Below are 21322 nucleotides of genomic sequence, written 5' to 3'. Positions count from 1 at the left end.
AGGCAACTTTAAGTGCGACAACCCTAAGCTTCTACATATGATTTTAAAGTTGTTTTTCTTCACTGCTATCTCTTTTTTCACTTGCATCGAACTTGAAATCCGGTGCGGTGGCTGTTCAAAGTGCATAATTAATGCAATATAGGGGCAATGCCAGGTTCTTGCCCTCCCGCTGCTTGTTTGCGCGTAATTTGCTAATTGTCGCTGCTGCTGCTGTCACAAGCCGCTCAGCCTTCGCCTCGACCACAACGTGCAAGCGGATCTTGTATTCCCCAACTAGAATGACAGACCAGCAGACTTGTGATTCATCATCGTACAGAGCCGGCAGCAGTTCGGTGGCCTTTGTGACCACTCCGGACAGGGAGTCTGCCAAGAAGTTGGCTCACGGCATCATTGACCGTAAAATAGCCGCCTGTGTCAACATTATACCAAAAATCGAGTCCATCTACATGTGGGAGGGCAAAGTCACCGAGGACGATGAGTATCTGATGATGATCAAGACGCGCACCGAGCGCATCGACGAGCTGAGCAAGTTCGTCCGCGAGAATCATCCCCACAGCGTCGCCGAGGTGATCTCCATTCCCATAGAAAACGGCAATTTGCCCTATTTGAATTGGATTGCACAGACAGTGCCGGAACTGGAGAAGAAAAAAGACTAAAATATACCCAAACATACAAATGTAATGAATATAATTCGAATAAAATAACCATCTCATCTGAAATATTATTTTGAAAAATTTGCAAACCCAATTTGCAGCCATTTATACATGGTGCTGCCAGATGGGTTATCAGAGTATCGATAAAAAAAAATGCGGCTACTATCGATACTTCCAACTCAACTGGCTGTGAGAAAGTGTGTGTGTGCGTGTTTTTTTTTTCTCCCAATATCTTTAATATTGTGCCACAATAATTAATCACAACGCAAAAAGGTGGTGTTCAATATCAGCAATAAGGAATACGCAAAGAAATCAAAGTAATGTCGCTGTCGAGTCTGCTGCCCACGCCGACCAATGCGGTTTGGGACCGAGAGGACGAGCGTCGCCTGGCAGCCAAGGGTGCTCCGCAAATCGGAGCCCTGGTCTCCGCCAAAATCGCAGCTCCCCCTTATGGCTGTCGCAAGGATTGGGTGCCCCGCACAGAGGCTGACTTTGGCGATGGTGGCGCATTCCCCGAAATTCATGTAGCACAATATCCACTGGGTGAGTTCTGGCGCTGACTCCACGCTTTCTCCAGGGCATTTTTCATTATTGGTTTTTTTGTTTTGTGCCGTTTTCTTAGGTCTTGGTGCCCCAGGGACTATGGGCAAGAAGTCCGATGCTTTGGCTGTACGGTTGGATGACAAAGGAAAAATCAAGTACGATGCGATAGCACGACAGGGACATGGCAAGGACAAAGTCGTCTACTCTTCCATCTCGCAGCTGCTGCCCGCCGAGGTGCTGGCCGAAGATGCCGACGAGCTGCAGCGTCCCGATGAGGAGAGCGTAGCCGAGACCACTGAGGAGACCCGCCTGGCCCTGGAGAAGTTGACCAACCAAAAGATAACCTCAGCACTGCCCGTCCGTCATGCCCAGAAGGCGGGACCAGCCCAATACATTCGCTATACACCGTCCCAGCAGGGCGATGCCTTCAATTCGGGGGCCAAGCAGCGTGTCATCCGGATGGTGGAGGCCCAGCTGGATCCCATGGAGCCGCCCAAGTTTCGCATCAATAAGAAAATCCCGCGAGGTCCGCCGTCGCCGCCGGCTCCAGTCCTGCACTCGCCGTCGCGCAAAGTCACGGTCAAGGAGCAAAAGGAATGGAAGATCCCGCCCTGCATATCCAACTGGAAGAACGCCAAAGGTGAGCATCCATATTAAAACCCCCCATTCCGATTGAAAACTAACGAAACTCTGCTTTAGGCTACACCATTCCGCTGGACAAGCGTTTGGCTGCCGATGGTCGGGGTCTGCAGCAGGTTCACATCAATGAGAAGTTCGCCAAGATGGCTGAGGCCCTGTACATAGCCGATCGCAAGGCCCGCGAGGCGGTGGAGGCACGCGCGCAGCTGGAGAAGAAGCTGGCCCAAAAGGAGAAAGAGAAGAAGGAGGACATGCTGCGGATGATGGCCCAGCGGGCGCGTGAAGAGCGTGCTGGCCTGCGAAACCCGGAAACAGCTAGCGATCCCATCGGAGGTGGAGCCAATGGGGTGGAGGCTCGCGAGCGCAACGATCTGCGAGCCGAGCGACAACGGGAGCGACAACGTGATAGAAATCTGCAGCGTGCAGCGCCCGAGAAGCGATCAAAGCTGCAGAAGGAGCGAGAGAGGGACATTTCCGAACAGATAGCCCTGGGCCTGCCCGCCAAGAGTGCCGGCAATGGCGAAACCCTCTTCGATCAACGTCTCTTCAACACCACCAAAGGCATGGACTCGGGCTACGGCGACGATGAGGTCTACAACGTGTACGACAAGCCATGGCGCGACGCTAACACCCTGGGTAACCACATCTACAGGCCCAGCAAGCAGGCGGACAGCGACAATTACGGCGGTGACTTGGATGCCATTGTGAATACCAAACGATTTGTCCCAGACAAGCAATTCTCGGGGGCATCACGTGAAACGGCCGGTGCCGTGCGCAGCGGGCCCGTCGAATTCGAGAAGGAGGAGGATCCCTTCGGTCTCGATCAGTTCTTAAACATGGCCAAGAAGGCGCCCAAACGTGCCGAGGAGAAGAGCGAGCGCAACAGCCAATCGGAACGCAAGCGCAGTCGTCGCGACTAGACATACAGCTGCATTAATAATAACCATCATCATTGATCATCATCCTCATAATTGATAATCGACATACACTTTGTGCAAATTGAATAATAATCACTCGATACTGACAAGAAAATAAGTCTCGACTTTAGCAAGGGGGTACTAGGGTAGATTCAGGCGGTAGCCTGGGGGAGTGATGAAACCCTCCCAAGCTCACTTGGAAGGGGGTACTATCTCTACTATCTAATTAATTGAACTTTTGTTGATCCATTTATGATATTAAGCAAAGGGTGACTGCCTTTCGTATCCTCCAAAACCTTGATAACGTATTCACATTTGAATTATTGAATTTTCGTGTCCCCCAAAGGCCAGACGAGGCTCAAGGAACAATCTGAGGAGTACCCCTCTGACAATTGAAGCGACAGAAGCTAAAGGTTAAACGTGGTTTGCTGCTTTAAGGCAGCTCTGTGCTTACAGGCTGTAGTTTCTTTCACAGAAATTAGTAAAGCTTCAGATGGAGATGCAGAATCGGAATGGGGTACGAGCTACAGATGGAGCAGATAAATCTCAAAGCTGTAATTGAAGCTCTCTACCTGATTCGTGTTCATGTTGGGCACCTCCATTTTTTTTAAAGATGGAATTTAAAATTTTCTTTTTGATACCTTTTCCGATAGGTATTTTTACTTATTTGATTGGTATTTTCTACTATTTATCGCTACTTAGCGTTATCCCGAACAGAAGTTCTATTGGTATTTTCTAGCCGTTCAACGATCTGCCTATCTATGGAAAAGGTAATATTTTTATTGTTTATTTGTAGTATTTTTTAAAAGCGATATGCGATATTATTTGTTGACCGTTTTTCTTTTAACCGTGTTTTATAATCAAACACAATAAAAGAGTACTTAAAATTGGATAATCTTGTAGAAAACTGCTTAGTCTATCGGATCAGTGCAGAGGATCCTAGCTAGATTTGCTAGCTAGGATCCTAGCCAAAATCGAGGAATTTGATATTCGACCATGAAAGAACGATTAGTAGTTCTTTTTTTTTTTGTTCGCTCATGAACGACCCATTACGATCTGCTCTGGTCACACTGCATGACATTGAGTTGACTTTTGGTTTGCTTTTTTTAATTACAATACATTTTATTTGCAAAGAACGGACAGAACATACATTGATATTGATTGTGGCATCTCGCGTTACTTCACATACGACTTCTCATCGAGAATGAGCTGGAGTGCAAGTGCTGACGACATTTCTAGCGGGTTCTAGAGGTTGAGGAAGCAGCGCGTGCAGTGGTCGGGACGGTCGGTCATCCTCTGCCTCTGTGTGAGGCACCTCTCACGGCCGTGAGACAACAATTGCATGCGTGCGTGCCTGCGCCACAGACAGACCACAACAAACGATTATAAATTATGTAAGTGATCATGTCAAGAGCAGCAGCACCCAACACACATTTGACGTGCTCTTTTTACATGTAGTTTAGTGACAACAGCACACACATATCCGAGATGCGTTCGCGTAGCAATTCGGGCGTCCGCTTGGACTACTATCAGCGGATTGTTCACCGTCTGATATTGGCGCACCAGGAGCCGGTGACCGGCCTGTTTCCTGCCTCCAATGTCAATTCGCACGCATGGATTCGCGACAATGTGTACTGCATCCTGGCCGTTTGGGGCCTGTCGATGGCCTACAAGAAGATCGCCGACCAGGACGAGGATCGTGCCAAATGCTATGAGCTGGAGCAAAGCTGTGTGAAGCTAATGCGCGGCCTGCTCATGGCCATGATGAATCAAAAAGACAAGGTCGAAAAGTTCAAGATGACCCAGAGCCCGTGCGACTCCCTGCATGCCAAGTACTCCAGCAAGAATGGCCTGCCCGTGGTCGGGGATAACGAGTGGGGTCATCTGCAGATCGATGCCGTATCCCTATATCTCCTGATCCTGGCCCAAATGACAGCCTCCGGCCTGCAGATTGTCTTCACCCTTGACGAAGTCTCGTTCATACAGAATCTGGTCTTTTACATTGAGTCGGCCTACTCCATACCCGACTATGGCATCTGGGAGCGTGGCGACAAGACAAATCATGGTGGGTATTCTCTCTCCTCCCCCTCCCTTTTGGTGCTCAATTCTACTCAAAATTCGATCTTTCAGGTGAGCCGGAACTGAATGCCAGCTCCATTGGCATGGCCAAGGCCGCCTTGGAGGCCATGAACGAGTTGGATTTGTTTGGCGCACGCGGCGGACCGGCCAGCGTCATTCATGTGCTGGCCGACGAAGCCCACAAATGCCAGGCCGTCCTGCAGTCGATGCTGCCACGTGAATCGAACAGCAAGGAGCTGGACTCGGGCCTCCTCTGTGTGATTGGCTTTCCAGCGTTCGCCGTGGACGATGCCCAGCTGATACACAACACCAAAGACGCGATTCTGTCCCGCCTTCAAGGCAAATACGGTTGCAAGCGTTTCCTGCGCGACGGCTATCGCACACCGAAAGAGGATCCCTCCAGGCTCTACTACGAGCGATGGGAGCTGCGCATGTTCGAGAACATCGAATGCGAATGGCCGCTCTTCTTCTGCTACCTCATCCTGTTCCATGCATTTCAAAACGACAAGCGCTCGGTGCAGGAGTATGCCGATCGTTTGGAAAAGATAATGGTCCGCTCAGAGGATGGCATACTGCTGGTGCCCGAAAGCTATGCTGTGCGCCAGGATCTGGTTGGACTAGAGTATCAAAAGCCCGGCTCACAGATACGCGAAGTTGTGGGCCGTTGCCCCTTCCTTTGGGGTCAATCGCTGTTCATTTTGGGCCGCCTACTGCAGGAGGTAAGTACATACATACATTTATATAATGGAGCCATTCTGGAGTTAAAAACTCTTTCATTTCTATTTCCCTAAAGGGCTTCCTGGCTGTGGGTGAATTGGATCCATTGAATCGTCGCCTGGGTGCCCAAAAGAAACCCGATGTGGTCGTCCAAGTGGTGATCATTGCCGAGGACAATGAGATACGCGACAAGCTGGCCGAGCATGATTTGCATGTCCAGACCATAGCCGAGGTGGCGCCCATTGAGGTGCAGCCGGCCCGTGTCCTTAGCCACCTGTACACGTATCTGGGGCGCAACCGCAAGCTGGGCCTCAGTGGCCGCAAGTCCCGGGATGTGGGCATACTCAGCACCAGCAAGCTCTACTCCCTAAAGGATCGTATATTTGCCTTCACCCCGCAGGTGAGTCCACAGCTTTGATCGTTTAATCGGAATCCCTGCTCCCAGCTCCCAGTTCCCAGTTCCCAGTACCCAGTACCTCTCTTTCCTCCTCTGTTTGCTCTGTTTAAGCTCTGTTCTAAGTATTATTTATTTTGATTTTGATTTTTTATTTGAAAACTATTTACTTTATATCATTATTATATTATCGTATGATGTGCATCAGTTTGCCGACTTGTCGCGCTTCTATATAGCCTCCGATAACGAACTCATGATCGACATCCTTAAGGGCGAAATCAATTTTCTCAAGTCCGCTTGGGATCTGCTGGGCCGGCCACTGGTCACCCTAGTGCTGAAGCGCATCCACTTAGGTCGGTTCCAAACACAGAACAAAACAAATATTTTTTCTGTTTTCTGTTTTCTATTTCTTCTTCATCAAATTATTCTGTATTTTAATTTTCTTTAATTGTTGTTTCATTTATTATGTAACTCTCTCTCTCTTTGTGTATGGTTCTACTCTCCCTACTATCTATTTTATCTGCTACTCTTTTATCTGTTTTTATTATTACGTTTTCTTTTTTTTAAATTGAAATTTATTTGCAAGGGTTTGCGTTTGGTATCTTTCTGTATTGTTTATAAATTAATTGACACACATGCACACAAACACACACACACACAAATACGCACTTGAATTTATTTATTTATTAGAGAACCATTTATGATATATGATTCCATTCGATTGCTGCCCCAAAGTCCGCAGCAAGTGCCTTCGTTTGCTCTCATCAAATGGCATCTTGATTGTCAAATGGGGGTTCAAGTGTACCCGACATCCAGTATCGTATGCTCGTATGTATGGTTCAATAGGTCCCCGCGATTTAATACAGAAAATACGCAAACTTTTGTATTGTTAAAATTTATACTGAATCTTAAGTAGTCCTTGGATGCGGCAGTTATGATTTATGTATATTAAGAGAGCTCAAAAAATAAGTAAAATATAATGCATTCATATATATAATTTCCAATAGAGCCCCACACTCACCCATTCAGTTCGTGCCTCTTCCTTCAAATGTATTGCGTACGAGTCTTAATTAAATTAAAGTAATTTGCAATCAGTTGTGCTTTTGCGACTAATCGGGGACTTATTGAACCAAGTGACATAGATAATCAATCGATTCTACTAGCTTTAATTATTATTTTACCTAAGTTCTTGGTTATGGTAGAACCTAACACTGAAATTAGTTGGAAAAACAAACACTTGATACTGTTATAATTTGTGTACATACATTTTTCTTAGTTTTTAGTTGTCATTTCCATTTGCTATACTTTTATGCTCTGATTGATCTTTCCTCTTTCCTCTTGAGTTGTATCCTCTTTGATTCCCTCCTTGAAAATTGGCCATAGAAAATCTATAAAAAAAAAACACACAATCAAAATACCTTTCTCTTGTTTATTTTATACGAAATGCAACCAACCAACCAACCAACAAAACAAACACTGAAAACAAACAAAAACAATCAATCAATCAATCAACAACAATAAAACACTTACACAGCATATCGACTATGAAGAATACTATACAACACGCGATCCCGATTTGCTTGCCAGCAATTTTACCACAAATTTAGCATTCTTGACCAACAATTGGCGTCACATGTTGGGCAGGCCGACAATCACACTAATGGCAACCCACTATATGCTAGGTAATTACTATTCCAAACCAAAAACCACAAAAAAAAACCCAATTCTGCATCCCCCCGAAACAAAACCCATATATTCCAGCAACCCTCCCCCCCCCCCCCCCCACACACACAAACACACACACACACACAACAAAACCAACAACAAATTGATATTCAACTCCAGTATTAATGGATCCTGTGATCTATGTATGATCTCTTTGCTTGTGTCTGCAATTAGCATTTCCTCTAGCTTTCTACTACTCCCCTTTAAGCTGCCTCTAAACTCTCCTGTAACCCATGTAAATATATGCAAATTTGTATGAACATTTATGGCTACTCTTTCTTATGTGTGCTCTCTATAAACCCTGTTCTGTGGTGGCTTTGTAATTGATTTTAGTTTACACCCCACCTATGCATCCCCTACACTTGACATAGAAATGCCAAAGTTATATTTCCTTCACCGTTCGCTTATGGGAAATTTAAACATTCTCATCAACAGTGGAATGTGCCCCCAGTGGAACCAGGGGTAGAATAGATCTCCCGTTTCAAAGATTTGAAAAACACACCCACGGATCTGTGCCAGAGTTCCATTACGATGACGCGTGAATGGCAATTTCCCTCACCGTTCGCTTATGGGAAATTTAAACAGCAATTCAATGGCATTCGAATCGACCTTTTTATAGATATATGTATACTATTAACCAGAGATCACAAGCAAGAGTCAGCTACACTGTTTTGTCGTGAGATATACTCCGTTTGTAGTATATCTCATATAAACTTTTATTACAAATTTAACAACAAATAGAATATACAACTCGAACAGTGATATGTATTTGTGATCTTTAAAGAGTATAAAAACACCTAAGTCTGAGACCATCAATCAGTTCTTAACGAACTGGCTGAGAATGCTTTCAGATGTCAGGTATTTGCTATATTTCCTTTTAGAACATACCAACGAAAAGTATTGAGGTGCAAAGAACCAAATATATATATCACTTTTCGATAGACTTATCTCCGTTCAACATAACACTTTTTTTTTGTATTAATTATGATTGTATGATTTTTATTATACAAATGTTAATCCCTACGATCCCTGGTATAAGAAAAATCTAAAATTAGAATGGTATTTATACCATAATATATATTTTTTTGAGATTTAAAAGCTCTATCTTCTATTAATTTGTTTAAAAATTGAGATTGGAATTTCTGTAATAAACAAAAATGTTTTGATAATTTGGCACCAAAAGAATCTTGAAATTTTTGAATGAACCCCCCCCTTTTGCTTGTGACGCGTCTCGTAGTTATTTTTTTTTGTATATTTTTTGTTTGCTTCATCCACCCACCTAGGCTCACGAAATTCTATATATTCTGTGTATCTATTATCCAAAAGTAGACCCCTAACTCCATCCCGTAACTCCCTTGGTGTGGCGGCAATGGCTGTGGCTAAACTTGTTCCTAGTTCCTAATGTTCCTAGTTAGTATTTTCGTTTCGCTTGGTTTGATTTGCGCACTCGACTAATCCCCGGAACCCCCTGAAGGTGCTGGAATTTTTGATATGGATATGATCCATGCTATATATCGGTTATTGTTGTATTTATTGTGTGACTAAACCATAGCTATAAGAAACAGCGCCCTAATAACGAACAGCAACCACAAAACACCATTCCATTCCACTCCGTTCAATCAATCAAAAAAACATGAGCCGCATACACATCGCAAATTTTGAAAACAGCACATTGAAGCAGAAGTTTAGCTAAAATTTTGTATCAATAATCGATCCAGACCAGGACAAGATACCGCTGGCCATGATCCAAACGATGAGGAAACTAAAGTCTGGCTACATCAACGGCACCCGCGTGATGTTGGGCAGCCTGAAGGACTTTCTGAACACGTCGGCCATCACGGACTTGAGCTTTCTGGGCAGCACCGAGGACGGTTATCCGGATCGTCTGCATTCCGATGTGCAGATGTATTTGGACGAGCACCTGCTGCGGTCCTTCAGCAATCGCAGTACCATGAACCTACGCGGCGGACAACTAAGGCCACGAACTCTACGCCGTCGCATGTCCTGCAAGGGAGCCATCAAGAAGACACGCTCCATAAATGTGGACTGTAAGTCTTTTCTTTTCCACATATATACATGGCTATAATTTGTTTTGTTTTGTTTTGCAGCCGATAACCTGGGAATGGAGGGACCCGCACCCCTCACCGAACGACGGCTGTCGTCGGTGGTACCGCCGCCCTGGCTCCAGCCCAACAAGCAGAGCCATGTCTCAGTGTTCGCCACCACGCCCGAGGAGGGGCCCAGCACCCCGAGTCTCCATCTGGGCAACGAGCTGGTCATACGCGAGAATATCTATCCCGTGGATCCCCACGGATCGAACCGCACGACCATCGATAGACGCAGCGAGTTTGTTCGCCAGCACGAGAGTTAGTTTCCCCTCCTGCATACCCCTGCATACCATTCGTTTCTTTTAATTCGAATTTAGTCTCCTAATTTGATATATTTTCGTTCTCTTTTCATTTGTGTTGTTGCAATATGATTTCTTTGGGGATTTGGTTCTGGAAAATATTGTAAATAATGCATAATAGTAACGGTGCCAAAAATTCTCATCCAACGCCATCGGGCGGAAACCAATTTTGCGGACACAGAGGTGGAGGAGCTGATTGCCATGTTGCGCGAGACGGAGAATCTCGAGGAGCAGGGCGACATACTGCAGTTCCTGGTCGATACCCAGGGCCTGGACTTTAATACGGGTGAGTGCGAGTGCCAGCGACAGCCATAATACCCGGTTTAGATCCGCTTAAAGCTTTTATACTCTTATGTTTTGCTGGGCGGAGGAAGGTTCTGTACAGATAGGACACGGAACACATACACTTTAACACGGCAACACGCAAAACGCACACACATGCCAAGCATACAAGCCCAAAAACACGACACGCATAAGCACACACACACACACACAAAGCCAGTAATACATGCAACACCACACATTTATCGGTCTGTCTGCTTTCGTGCCACATAATCTGCTCCTTCGGCTGGGGTATCTCCAGTTCCGTTACCCATGGATAGCCTTTGAACACTTTTGTCTAAGTATAAGTCTGATCCATTAGATTGGTGGCATCTAAACCTGACATTCAATTATTTTATATATGCGTCTATTGTTCTCATTGTTCTCTGTGGCACTTATGCCCCCACATTCTTGTACTTGTCCTGTGCATCGTTCCGTACCAACCGTTCTTCGTAATCTTCGTCCTCTTCTGTGTGGTCTACAACAGCTGGCCTGGGATTCAAGAATAAGTCGGATGATAATGCCTCTGCCGCTGCCGGAGCTGGAGGTAAGTTGTCTGCTCGATCCCAGATAGATGTCTATAGATGGTTGTAGATCGTTGCTACTGTTGATGGTATGGTCGTTGTTTGTAAGATCATCCAAATGGATGCCCAGACTGTCCTTTCCACTCCTTTTCCAACTTCCACTCTCCTACGATTTGTGTTTATAACCAGAGATTGTCAGATGATTCCTTAACTTTTCTGTTTAACTACTCGTATTTTCCCCTTAGCTATTCCCCCCTCCTTTGTCCAGATAATTCCTATAACTTGTTCTTTCTGCTAACTGTTTAGCCTTTTCCTTGACTATTTTTGTATCCCCTTTGCTATCCTTCCAGAGATTGGCAGAAACCTTCTTTATTCTTTCCGTTTAACCATTTCCCTCTCCCTTTGTATATATTTTTGTGTGATTTGTGTGTCAATTGTTTCATAAAAATCGCTTTGTAATATATACCAAATATTTAGCATAATTTTTCAACGCTTTCTGCTTTAAGTTATGGCTTTATTCGTTTATCTTTTGATGAATGCTTGCTAAAGTAAATTTTTGTATTTCTTTTACATTTTATTTTATATTCTGCACCACACATCACGAAACAAACAAACACACGACACGCACACATTCCACCCATGTTCTCTCTGTGTGCCCCATGGCCCATGCCGCATGTTGCATTAACCAAAAACCAAAAACCAACCAACATCCAACCGATTCTTCCCATACTATATGTTTCCTAACGCAACCCGAAACTAACCCAACCCAAAAAACCAAAAAAATAACCAACTAAAAGAGCTCGAGCAAGCATTCGTGGACGAGGTGGTGCTCGGACTGGCTGCTAGTGCTGCAGGTGGTGGTGGGACAGGTGCAGGTGCTGGTGGTGGTGCGGTTGCTTCTTCATCGGGGGACGGGAGCGAGGTCAACGCTAAGCCTAAGTCAACGGCAGGTGCTATCCTGCTGCCCACAGTGATCATCGATGATGCTGGTGCTTCAATTACAGCCACCCCGAAGGCCGCCACGGATAAGGCCAATGCCACCTCGACACCCAAGGCGACTTCGACTCCTGGAGGCGCCACCGCTGCCACCGCCAATAGCAGCAGCAGCAGCAGCAACAGCCACAACATCAGCAGCAGCAGCAACAGCAACAACAGCAGCAGCACCACTAACAACTGCAACAACAGCAGCCTGAATCTGAATGCGAATCCGTCTAACAACGATTCTTCTCACTCTGAAGGAATGCTGGAGGAGGGACGCGTTGTGACCGTTCGAGACCTGCTCAAAGGCCTCTACGAGAAGGCCTGCCAGCAGAAGCTCTGGGGACTGGTGCGCCACACGGCCGGGATGCTGGGCAAACGGGTGGAGGATCTGGCTAAGGCCGTCACCGATTTGCTGGTGCGCCAGAAGCAGGTCACCGTGGGCATGCCGCCGAACAATGAGCACACCATTACGGCACCCTTGCCCGAAGGCGAGCTGCGTCAACTGATACACGATGTGAGTGCCCAAGGACAGATGCCTTTGTCCCCCAATATTAATGTGTGTTGGGCGTGGGTTTTGTTTGTTGCCAGGCCTATGGAGACGATGAGAGCACATCAATGCTCACCCAGGAGCTGATGGTCTACCTGGCCATGTTCATACGCACCGAGCCGCAGTTGTTCCACGAAATGCTGCGTCTGCGCGTTGGCCTGATCATTCAGGTGATGGCCAAAGAGCTGTCGCGCACTTTGAACTGTGACGGTGAGGCGGCATCGGAGCATTTACTTAACCTCTCGCCCTTCGAAATGAAGAATCTCCTCTACCACATACTCAGCGGCAAGGAGTTTGCTGTCAGCAGTGGTATGTCCGGCCCATCCATTATGCATTATTTTCTCCTTCATTTTTCGAGTGTTTCCCATTTGCAGTGGCACGCGGCAATCTGTCGATTGTCAGCTGCAAGAGCAGTCGCGTCAGCAAGAAGAGCCAGATCGGTCTGGGCGATCCAGAGGGCGAGGATGCCCTGCTTGCCACCATCGATGATCGGCAGGGCCAGTGGCTGCGTCGCCGTCGCCTCGACGGCGCCCTTAATCGTGTGCCGCGTGATTTTTACTCGCGCGTCTGGACAGTGCTGGAGAAGTGTCAGGGCCTGGCCATCGAGGGACGGGTGCTGCAGCAGAGCCTCACCCAGGAGATGACGCCCGGCGAGCTGAAGTTTGCTCTCGAAGTGGAGACGGCCCTCAATCAGATACCACAGCCCGAGTACCGGCAACTGGTAGTCGAGGCCCTAATGGTGCTCACCCTGGTCACCGAGCACAATATGGTGCCCTCACTGGGGGGCATCATTTACGTGGAGCATCTGGTGCACAAGGCCAATCAGTTGTTCCTCGAGGATCAGCGCAAGGTGCAGGGCGATGCCACACTGTGTTGTGCCAAGATCAAGGATGGAAAGGAGCAGCAGCAGGCCGCTTCAGGGATGTTACTCTGCGGCGGTGCGGCCTATATTTGTCAGCATCTGTACGACAGGTAACGACGATCAGGATCCCCGTAATCAGCCTCAAAGCTAACTCTCTTCCTCTCTTTCTTTTTCATGTTGTGTGCTGCCCTCCCGCAGTGCTCCCAGTGGCAGCTATGGAACCATGACCTACTTGTCGCGTGCCGTGGCTCTCGTACTGGACTGTGTGCCCAAGCACGGCGAAATGGAGTGCGCCATCTCCTAAGGATCCGCAGAGGAAGGGATCTGCGCCCACTTAATGCCAATTTATGCAACTTTGGAAACGTCCTCTCTCTCAGTCACTCTCTCTCTCTCTTTTTCTCTACCGTTTTCTCTGTGTATGTCTAACCCCCCCGCCCCACTGTGTGTGTATTAAACCCAACGTTAATTTTAGTCCAGAGGCCGATTGTATATATTTTAAAGACCTCTAACCATCCCCTTTTTTTGAGATAATTTCGTTTGTGCGTGTTTTTGTGTTTGTTTTAACCCAAAAATTCAAAAAAAAAAATCGCTTAAAACGAGTTGTATAACTTTTAGACCCTAATGACGCGTATTACCATTCAAAATCTTATCCGTTATGGATATTATAATGCATAAGCCATTAAAAAAACAACACCACAAGCCGCTGCCGCTACAGATTTGTGTGTTTGTACGGACGCGCGAAACGACGAAACTTTTTCTAATTGTTGAAACTTTTCATTTTGAAAAATGCTCCAACGCCCCCATACCCCCACATTTTATACGTTTGGATTGTAATGAATGAACGCGAAAGATTTACAATAAAAATGTGTGTTTGCAATGTTTATGTGATGTTTGTTTTGACTTCTTGCCGAGCCAAGATCTGTCGGGAATTGGCCAGATACGATCGATGATCCGCTCCCATTGCAACGAGAATTATTCAACGACACAACAAACAAAATAAATTGCCTGAGTCTTTGCAACTTGGCGACCGTGACTCGAGGCCTAAGATAGGCTAAGGATGGGAAGCAATAGTAGTGTCTGGAAAATACATATATCGTTTGATTAGCTTCAACTTATATTCAAGGAGTCCCTTTTCCCTTTCCCTTTTCATGCACTAGACCCATGACAATCTACTGGGCATATGTTCAGGGGAGAAACCGTTTCAGATTTCAAAAAAACACTTGTAAGAGTATGAAATTTGGTTAGTCTCTGAGATCGAGGCGCTTATCGGGATGGACGCACCAGACAGCGATATCGACTCGGCTATTGATGCTAATCAAGGATATATATACTTTAAGGGGTCCGAAATGCTTCCCTCTGGTTATACCCGATACTCAAAATGAGCATAGGGGTATATTAGATTTGTGGTGAAAATGGATGTGTGTAACGTCCAGAAGGAATCGTTTCCGACCCCATAAAGTATATATATTCTTGATCAGCATCAATAGCCGAGTGCATTGAGCCCTGTCTGTCTGTCCGTCATCTAGTGACTGAGTACCGGGTATACAAGTAGAGCCGCGGCCTTTGCCGCAACTCACAACGGCACCGCTCGTCTTTGTTTGTATTTTGGCACTGTAGATAAAAATGATTAAAGTGCCCAAGGTCATCTCACCTCGGCTTTTATTTTGTTCGCATATTGCAGATTCTGAAAGATCTTTTAAAAGATCTGCTCAGACAGGACTACAACCCAATTATACCCTGTGGTCCCATTTCTGTTAAATGAATATTGAATATAAATCTTAGTCTATTGATTGATATCCATTGCAGCAACATGTATGTGGATGCCAGATGCCAAATCGACGCTGGAGCTAATCCATTGGACATGGCATGGGGCTGGGGTGCTGACACCTGACGATGCTGCTGTCGTTAACGCGACAAAGGAGGCAGCCGAATCCGCGTCCAATAAACGTTACTATGCAGAAATTCAATGCGGACGCAATTATGTTCTAATTTAGATTTCACTTGTTATGGCGGGGGGGACTGGCCCGTAAGCCGTAAACCCGTTTCGGGCCTCCCCCAAACACAGAACTGGCCTATAAAACGATCGAGCTAATTGCGAAACAACATCAGTCACTGACAAACTAACAAACCCAAACATATCAACATGAAGTTCCTCATTTGCCTGGCTCTCTGCTCTATCGCCTGCGCACAGGCTGGCTTCCTGGCTTCGCCGGTCACCACATATGCTGCTGCTCCATCGTATGCTGCTGCCACATATACTGCTGTTCCATCTTATGCTGCTGCGACATATGCTGCTGTTCCATCGTATGCTGCCACATATGCCGCTGCTCGTGTGCGATATACGGCTCCAGTGACCACATATGCTGCAGCTGCTGTTCCTGCTTACACATCCTATGCCGCAGCTGCTCCTGCCTATACCGCCTACGCAGCTCCGGCCATTGTTAGCCCCTTCCTGAAGAAGAAGTAAACACGCACGCTTCTTTTTGCATACCTTTTGATCCATTCAAACCCTATGAAAACTTAATAAATATTCAATATGAAGCGTATATGGCATTTCATTCTTAGAAAAGAAGAACTTTCAAGGATCTCTAAGTAGGGCACTCCTCAACATTTGCCTCCTCTAGGATTTGGAATATAACATACTTTGGACCACCAATGTGGAGGCCATTGAGCGCAAGCTTCAGCTTGTGGACAAGCTGTCCGTGTGGCATAAATCTGCTGATCATCAACGATCTGCAGACGTACGATCACGATGTGGCTTCAATCTAAAAGCTGTTGCTGGAGCGCATCCTCGATAAGGCAGTAAAGACAATCCATTATGCCGGATGCAAGGTCCTGCATTCACTTATTTGGCACAAAGTACTGAGGACCGTTGCCACTACTGTTCCCGCTGATTTGCGGCACTTCTTATATTACATGTCTGCATTATGCATCTCTATCCGAGCCTTAAAATCTGTAAAAATATACACTACACAATTTTCTTTTAGTTTTGTTAAGCATATAAATATTATCGTTTTATTTCCATTCTTTGTGGTCGGTCTTCCTTTTTGTGTGTTTAGTGTGGAATTCGCTTCGATGCACATTAAATGTTTACAAAAATTGTATTCATTTACAAGTTTGTGGTGTTGTTTTTTGTTTTTGTTGTTGTAAGTAGTGTAGTGTCTAGCCATTTTTGAAATGCTTATATTTGTTCGCTCTCCTTTGTCCTACGATCCTTCTGTTTCAGCCAGAGTCTGCCGTTTTTGAAAGCTGGGCTTTTGGTTTGTTGTTTGACAATAATTAAAGGGTGTATGTGTTGCGTGCTTGTGTTTATGTGTAAGAAATTATTGGGTTTTTTATAAACCAAAAACACGTAAAAATGTTAAACGAAGGTGGTGGAAAGGGGTGTTTTAAAAAAAAACATATGATCCTAGAACAAGAGAATACTTAAGAGTAGTCTAGCAGTAGCCACGATCGGGCACACGACGGCGTGGCGCACACTTGATGATGTTGTCCACTCGCAGTATCATTTCGGCAGCCTCCGAGGCAGACAGGAGCACCTGTCGCTTGACGGCAAACGACTCGGTGATGCCCAACTCCCGTACATTGGCCACCTTGCCCTCGTCCATGTCCAGGCCCAACTGGTTCTTGCCCTGGGCATGACCCGCGCGCAGCTCAGAGACCAGCTGAGCGGAATCGTAGCCAGCATTATCGGCAATGGCAGTGGGCAGCGACAGCAGAGCTCCTAGAAAAGAAAAGCAATCAATATCTATGCTAATCATTTCGAAAGAGATCTAGGGAAACTTACGTCCAAAGGCCTCAATGGCAATGGCTTCCTTGCCGGAGGTCAGAGCGGCCTTCTTGAACACAGCATTAGCCATGAGGGCCTCTGAGCAGCCGCCACCGTAAATGATGAGCGACTCCTTAACCGTGGCAGCCAGCACACAGAGAGCATCGTGCAGCGAACGATCGGCCTCATCCAGAATCTGTTGGGTGGCACCGCGGATGACAATCGTGCAGGCCTCGCCCAGCTTAACGCCACTGAAACGCAACAGTGTGTCTTCACCGATCATGATCTGTTCGATCACATCGCACTCGCCCAGCTTCACGAGCGATGGATTCTCAAAGGTGGAGGCAATCTCACCGCCAGTGCAGTAGGCCAGACGCTCGATGCCATCAAAATCGGCATGTTCGATGGCCATCACCTTGGCATCGGCGAAGAGCTGTTCGGGATAGTTGTAGATCAGCTGGCGATTGATGAACACATTGCATTTGTGCTTGAGAATCTTGTTGACTTTCTCCTTCATCTTCTCCTTTTCGGCCATCTCCAGGTCGGCGATTTTGGCCAACGAATCGACCTTAATGGTGCTGCCGAACACCTTGATCTTGTCCGTGTCCATGGGCGTATTGGCAATGAGAATTTTGGCATTTTCAATCTAAAGAGAGGTAGAGGGGGAACAATGCTAAAATATACACAACAAATCGGAATCAAAACACTACTACACGCGGTTTTCAACGGCATTTTATTCACACTTTTGAAATAATTGAATTTGTGTTTTCATTTACGGTTTCTTTGCAAAGTCACGCGCGTTCGTTTCGATTGTACAACACTGGAAAAGCTCCACTCTGCAATTGATGGAGTGGGACTGCACATCAAACTCGTCAAAATGGCTGTGATATGAGATCAAAAACACATAGCTCACAGTCATTTTGACGCGTAAATATGCAGCAGCAGTAGCAGCAGAATGAGAGCAGCATGGTTGGGTGGAGGTACAGGGGTTTCATTTATACTTACGCGCTGTGGCTGATGTACACCTGGCTTCTTGTCCAGCAGGAAACCATCATCCAGGAACGAATCATCCAAAGTGCCGCCAGACTTCTTTATTATCTGTATGGACTTGAGCTCGCCGGAGCCCTTCAGACGGAGGACAGCCTCAACGGCGAGATTCGCAAAGAACTCCTTGTGCTGGTGCAGGATCTTGGAGGACAGTGTGGTACGGGCAATGTTAAGTAGATCTGCCTTGAATGTCTCAACGTTGGCAGAGTTGTCCTGGGCAACGGCAGTCAGGGCCTCGAGGGCCACTTGGGTGGCCATGCGCCAGCCGGAGACAATGATCTGTGGGTGGAGCTTCTGTTCGACCAGCTTCTCGGCCTCGCGCAACAGTTCGGCGGCCAGTACAGTGACCGAGGTGGTGCCATCGCCAACCTCTTCGTCTTGCACACGCGACATGTCGACCAGAATCTTTGCTGCTGGATTGTCAACGCCCACAGCACGCAATATGGTGGCACCATCATTGGTCACCTCCACCTGGCCGGCATTACGGCCGTTGGCCACCAGAATTTTATCCATACCCTTGGGCCCCAGTGTGCTCTTCACCAGATCGCCGATAGCAATGGCGCCAATGAACGAGGAGAGACGAGCCATTTCGGCCTTCTCCTCCTGCGCCTCATTCTTGAGCACGCGCACGGGATTTAGAGACATCTCCTGTGTACGGGAAAAGTAAACATTTGTTGTTGAGTGTCTCAGCTAATTTCGTTCTCCCGTCTCATCGCCTCGACCTAACCCCTAAAATGGCGAGAGAGCGGCGAGTGATTCATCGCTCGAACATCTACAAAACGGCGTGGATTGCATCTAGAAAGTTCTACTCTTGCTCATTTTGTAATAATTGCATCTCATTTTAAAGAAAACCATTGTCATTCCGACAATATTAAGACCATTCTGGAAGGTAACGCGCTCGCTCACGTGCGGAGCGGCCGCCTGTCAAAATGGCTTGGGCTTGTGCGGAGCTCGAGTCATGGGCCCGACCACACACCCGGCAAATGAAAATGCCTAATTGTATGGAATTATCAATGAAAACTAACAAACTATACGCTCAACTTATCACTTGCACTGTAAACAATTAAATAAATATATCTGTTTGATTTCAATTTACCATTTTCTATGTTTAATTAATAAATTTTGATCACAGAATTCACGAATACCAACACGGCGCAACAAAGGAAAATGGCGGAATCAGTGTGACCGCGGACCTATCGATAAAATATGCCGTCCGACCGTCAGAAATATACCGAAACATACATCTCATTTAAAAAATATACCGCAAATATACTGACGAAGTCAAGTTCTGTTATACATATTCCTCGTTTTTGATATTCTGTCGAATATTCCCAGCTTTATAGAACATTTAGCCATGCCCACATAGTTTTATACGATTGATTAATCAATTTTCTACTTGATTGATTTAATTTAAATAATTGCTTTTATTGGATTTCTATTTAACGTTGAAAATGAAATTTAATAGATTGATGAAACTGGCAAAATATGCCATTACATACCGATATACCGTAAACATACCGTCGGTTCAATTTTGACCTAAAAAATACCGAAAAGTATTAAATATACCGTAAGCGGTCACCCTGGGCGGAATACAGTGTGATCTAGAGGTGGAGAACTATCGATGGCACTATCGACATGAGCTGCGCGCCAAAGTGAAATTGTTTGAATGAGTGACAATGATATGAATTCAATCGAGTGGAATAAGTGATGCACGGTAGTACGATTTGAGAGAGTGAAAATGCAAGATACCTGCGTATGGATGTTACTATACCCTATATTCGTTAATATACCTGTATTATATGCTATCAATTTATCGATATACATTTTTTTGTTGATAATATATTTGTAGAGCTGCCAACTTGTTGGTAGATTTTGGTAATAACTAGTAACAGCTCTGGCTGGTGTCATGGCAGACAGCTATTGGCCTTGCACTGGAGAATGGTGTCGATATTTGTATCGATTGTGGGCGCGAAGCTTGAATTGCTTGTTACTCCATAATTGTGGAACATTGTTGTCTTCTGCTGACCAGAATGCCCTTAAACACAAATGCAAAAAGTTTTAATATTAATTGTGGTCAGCGCGGTTGGGCTTGTTGCTTATCATTAAAAGTTTCTTGGGCAACAATGGATATTATTTTTACATCAGCCGCATGCGATAAGGACCGGTCGCGGACAGACCCCCCACCGCGGCTCTTGAAACTATAGTAAACTTAGGTTAAGTTGTGTAAAGTTAAGCACGAGTAATGCGGGGCTGGCGATAATCTCAAGTTTGCAATTGCACTGGCAATTTGTTTGTTATCTCGTTTTTATACATACACTGCTCTCTCTAACGCTCTCCCTCTCTCTCTCTCTCTCTCTCCCTCTCTCTGTGGAGTTCTTGTGGGAAAGTTTTCCCTCAGCATGAGCTATGTATTTGCATAGGCATAGGGCACAGGGATGGATCGCGACGGTCGGTTGGTCGGTTGGGTGGGGGGTGTCGATATGAGTGGAAACTGCGTTGGCCTTCCATTTGGCATGCACTCATTTGGGTTATCTGCTCGGGCACTTAATAAACTTCACTTAATGACTCTCCAAACATTCGCCTTGGAATCGCTTTGCTTGAAAATTCGCCTAAAAGCTCTCTCTCTCTCTCTCTCGCTCGACTCCCCTCCGCAGATGATAAGCTCAGTCCATCTCTTCCTCTCTCCAGGACGCATTTGGAGCCTTGGCGCCTAGATTTTACTTTGGGCAGCCACGTTGTCATTGGCAGCGAAAGGGCAGGGGGAAAAGGTAGGGAAGCGGGAAAGGCACTTTGAAGCCGCCAAAAAGAGGAAAACGAGAAATCCGCGTAAAAGCGCTTCAAAGGTTTTCGGGTCGACTGCATCAAAGTTATAATTAGTTGGGGGTTAGGTTTTTTGGGCTACGTAGCTGCTCCACCAAGAACGTGGCACGCATGCTCTGGTGCGGTGCGGTGCGGCGCGGCAAGTGTAATCCGCAATTAGGCTTCACCGAAAAAAACTCCCACAAAGTTTTTGTTTTTTGGCGAAAAAAAAAACAGTAAGAAAGCTGGCTGCCCGGCTGTGCTTCGATTTTTAAATGCCCTTGAAGTTTGAAGACCAATAAATCTAGATCTTTCAATGCTCTGTACTTCAAGAGACCGCACCATCTCATTCACTCTCTCTGCAGTGAGACGCAAGAAAGGGAGAGAGAGAGATACAC

General features: G+C 46.1%; 5 protein-coding genes across 16 annotated transcripts; 4 read left to right on the top strand and 1 right to left on the bottom strand.

The window, feature by feature from the left end:
- Nucleotides 1-43: 43 nt before the first annotated feature.
- On the top strand, nt 44-719 carry LOC108157763 (protein CutA homolog). Its single transcript, XM_017289949.1, has one exon. The coding sequence runs from the start codon at nt 132-134 to the stop codon at nt 654-656; it is 525 nt and encodes a 174-aa protein (XP_017145438.1). The 5' UTR covers nt 44-131; the 3' UTR covers nt 657-719.
- A 107-nt stretch (nt 720-826) lies between these two features.
- On the top strand, nt 827-2870 carry LOC108157743 (puff-specific protein Bx42). Its single transcript, XM_017289926.2, has 3 exons — nt 827-1196; nt 1276-1836; nt 1896-2870. The coding sequence occupies exons 1-3, from the start codon at nt 974-976 to the stop codon at nt 2753-2755; spliced, it is 1644 nt and encodes a 547-aa protein (XP_017145415.1). The 5' UTR covers nt 827-973; the 3' UTR covers nt 2756-2870.
- Nucleotides 2871-3812: 942 nt separating this feature from the next.
- LOC108160901 (probable phosphorylase b kinase regulatory subunit alpha) lies at nt 3813-14192 on the top strand. Of its 12 annotated transcripts, none has more exons than XM_017295192.2 (13): nt 3813-4146; nt 4211-4817; nt 4883-5550; nt 5625-5948; nt 6151-6295; nt 9386-9715; nt 9776-10033; nt 10196-10360; nt 10883-10942; nt 11717-12414; nt 12489-12756; nt 12822-13419; nt 13508-14192. In XM_017295192.2, exons 2-13 carry the CDS (start codon nt 4241-4243, stop codon nt 13611-13613), a joined length of 4197 nt encoding a protein of 1398 aa, XP_017150681.1. In that variant the 5' UTR covers nt 3813-4146; nt 4211-4240; the 3' UTR covers nt 13614-14192. The 12 variants fall into 12 exon arrangements, with proteins under 12 accessions (XP_017150681.1, XP_017150665.1, XP_017150719.1 ...); XM_017295176.2 differs by lacking the exon at nt 6151-6295 and adding an exon at nt 7477-7624 and having other exon boundaries at nt 13508-13613; XM_017295230.2 differs by having other exon boundaries at nt 3814-4146; nt 12158-12414.
- A 765-nt stretch (nt 14193-14957) lies between these two features.
- LOC108164627 (cuticle protein 16.5-like) lies at nt 14958-15855 on the top strand. Its single transcript, XM_017300472.2, has one exon. It carries the CDS (start codon nt 15453-15455, stop codon nt 15774-15776), a length of 324 nt encoding a protein of 107 aa, XP_017155961.1. The 5' UTR covers nt 14958-15452; the 3' UTR covers nt 15777-15855.
- A 440-nt stretch (nt 15856-16295) lies between these two features.
- LOC108164626 (T-complex protein 1 subunit beta) lies at nt 16296-19318 on the bottom strand. The gene is made up of 4 exons (XM_017300471.2): nt 19222-19318; nt 18084-18773; nt 17097-17724; nt 16296-17033 (listed from the first exon to the last, which is right to left on the bottom strand). Exons 1-4 carry the CDS (start codon nt 19222-19224, stop codon nt 16747-16749), a joined length of 1608 nt encoding a protein of 535 aa, XP_017155960.1. The 5' UTR covers nt 19225-19318; the 3' UTR covers nt 16296-16746.
- Between the last annotated feature and the right edge of the window lie 2004 nt (nt 19319-21322).

This window comes from Drosophila miranda, chromosome XL (genome assembly GCF_003369915.1).
Source record: "Drosophila miranda strain MSH22 chromosome XL, D.miranda_PacBio2.1, whole genome shotgun sequence".
Lineage (NCBI taxonomy): Eukaryota > Metazoa > Arthropoda > Insecta > Diptera > Drosophilidae > Drosophila > Drosophila miranda.
Note: the sequence above shows the minus strand (reverse complement) of the source record. Positions and strands in the feature narration are given on the sequence as shown.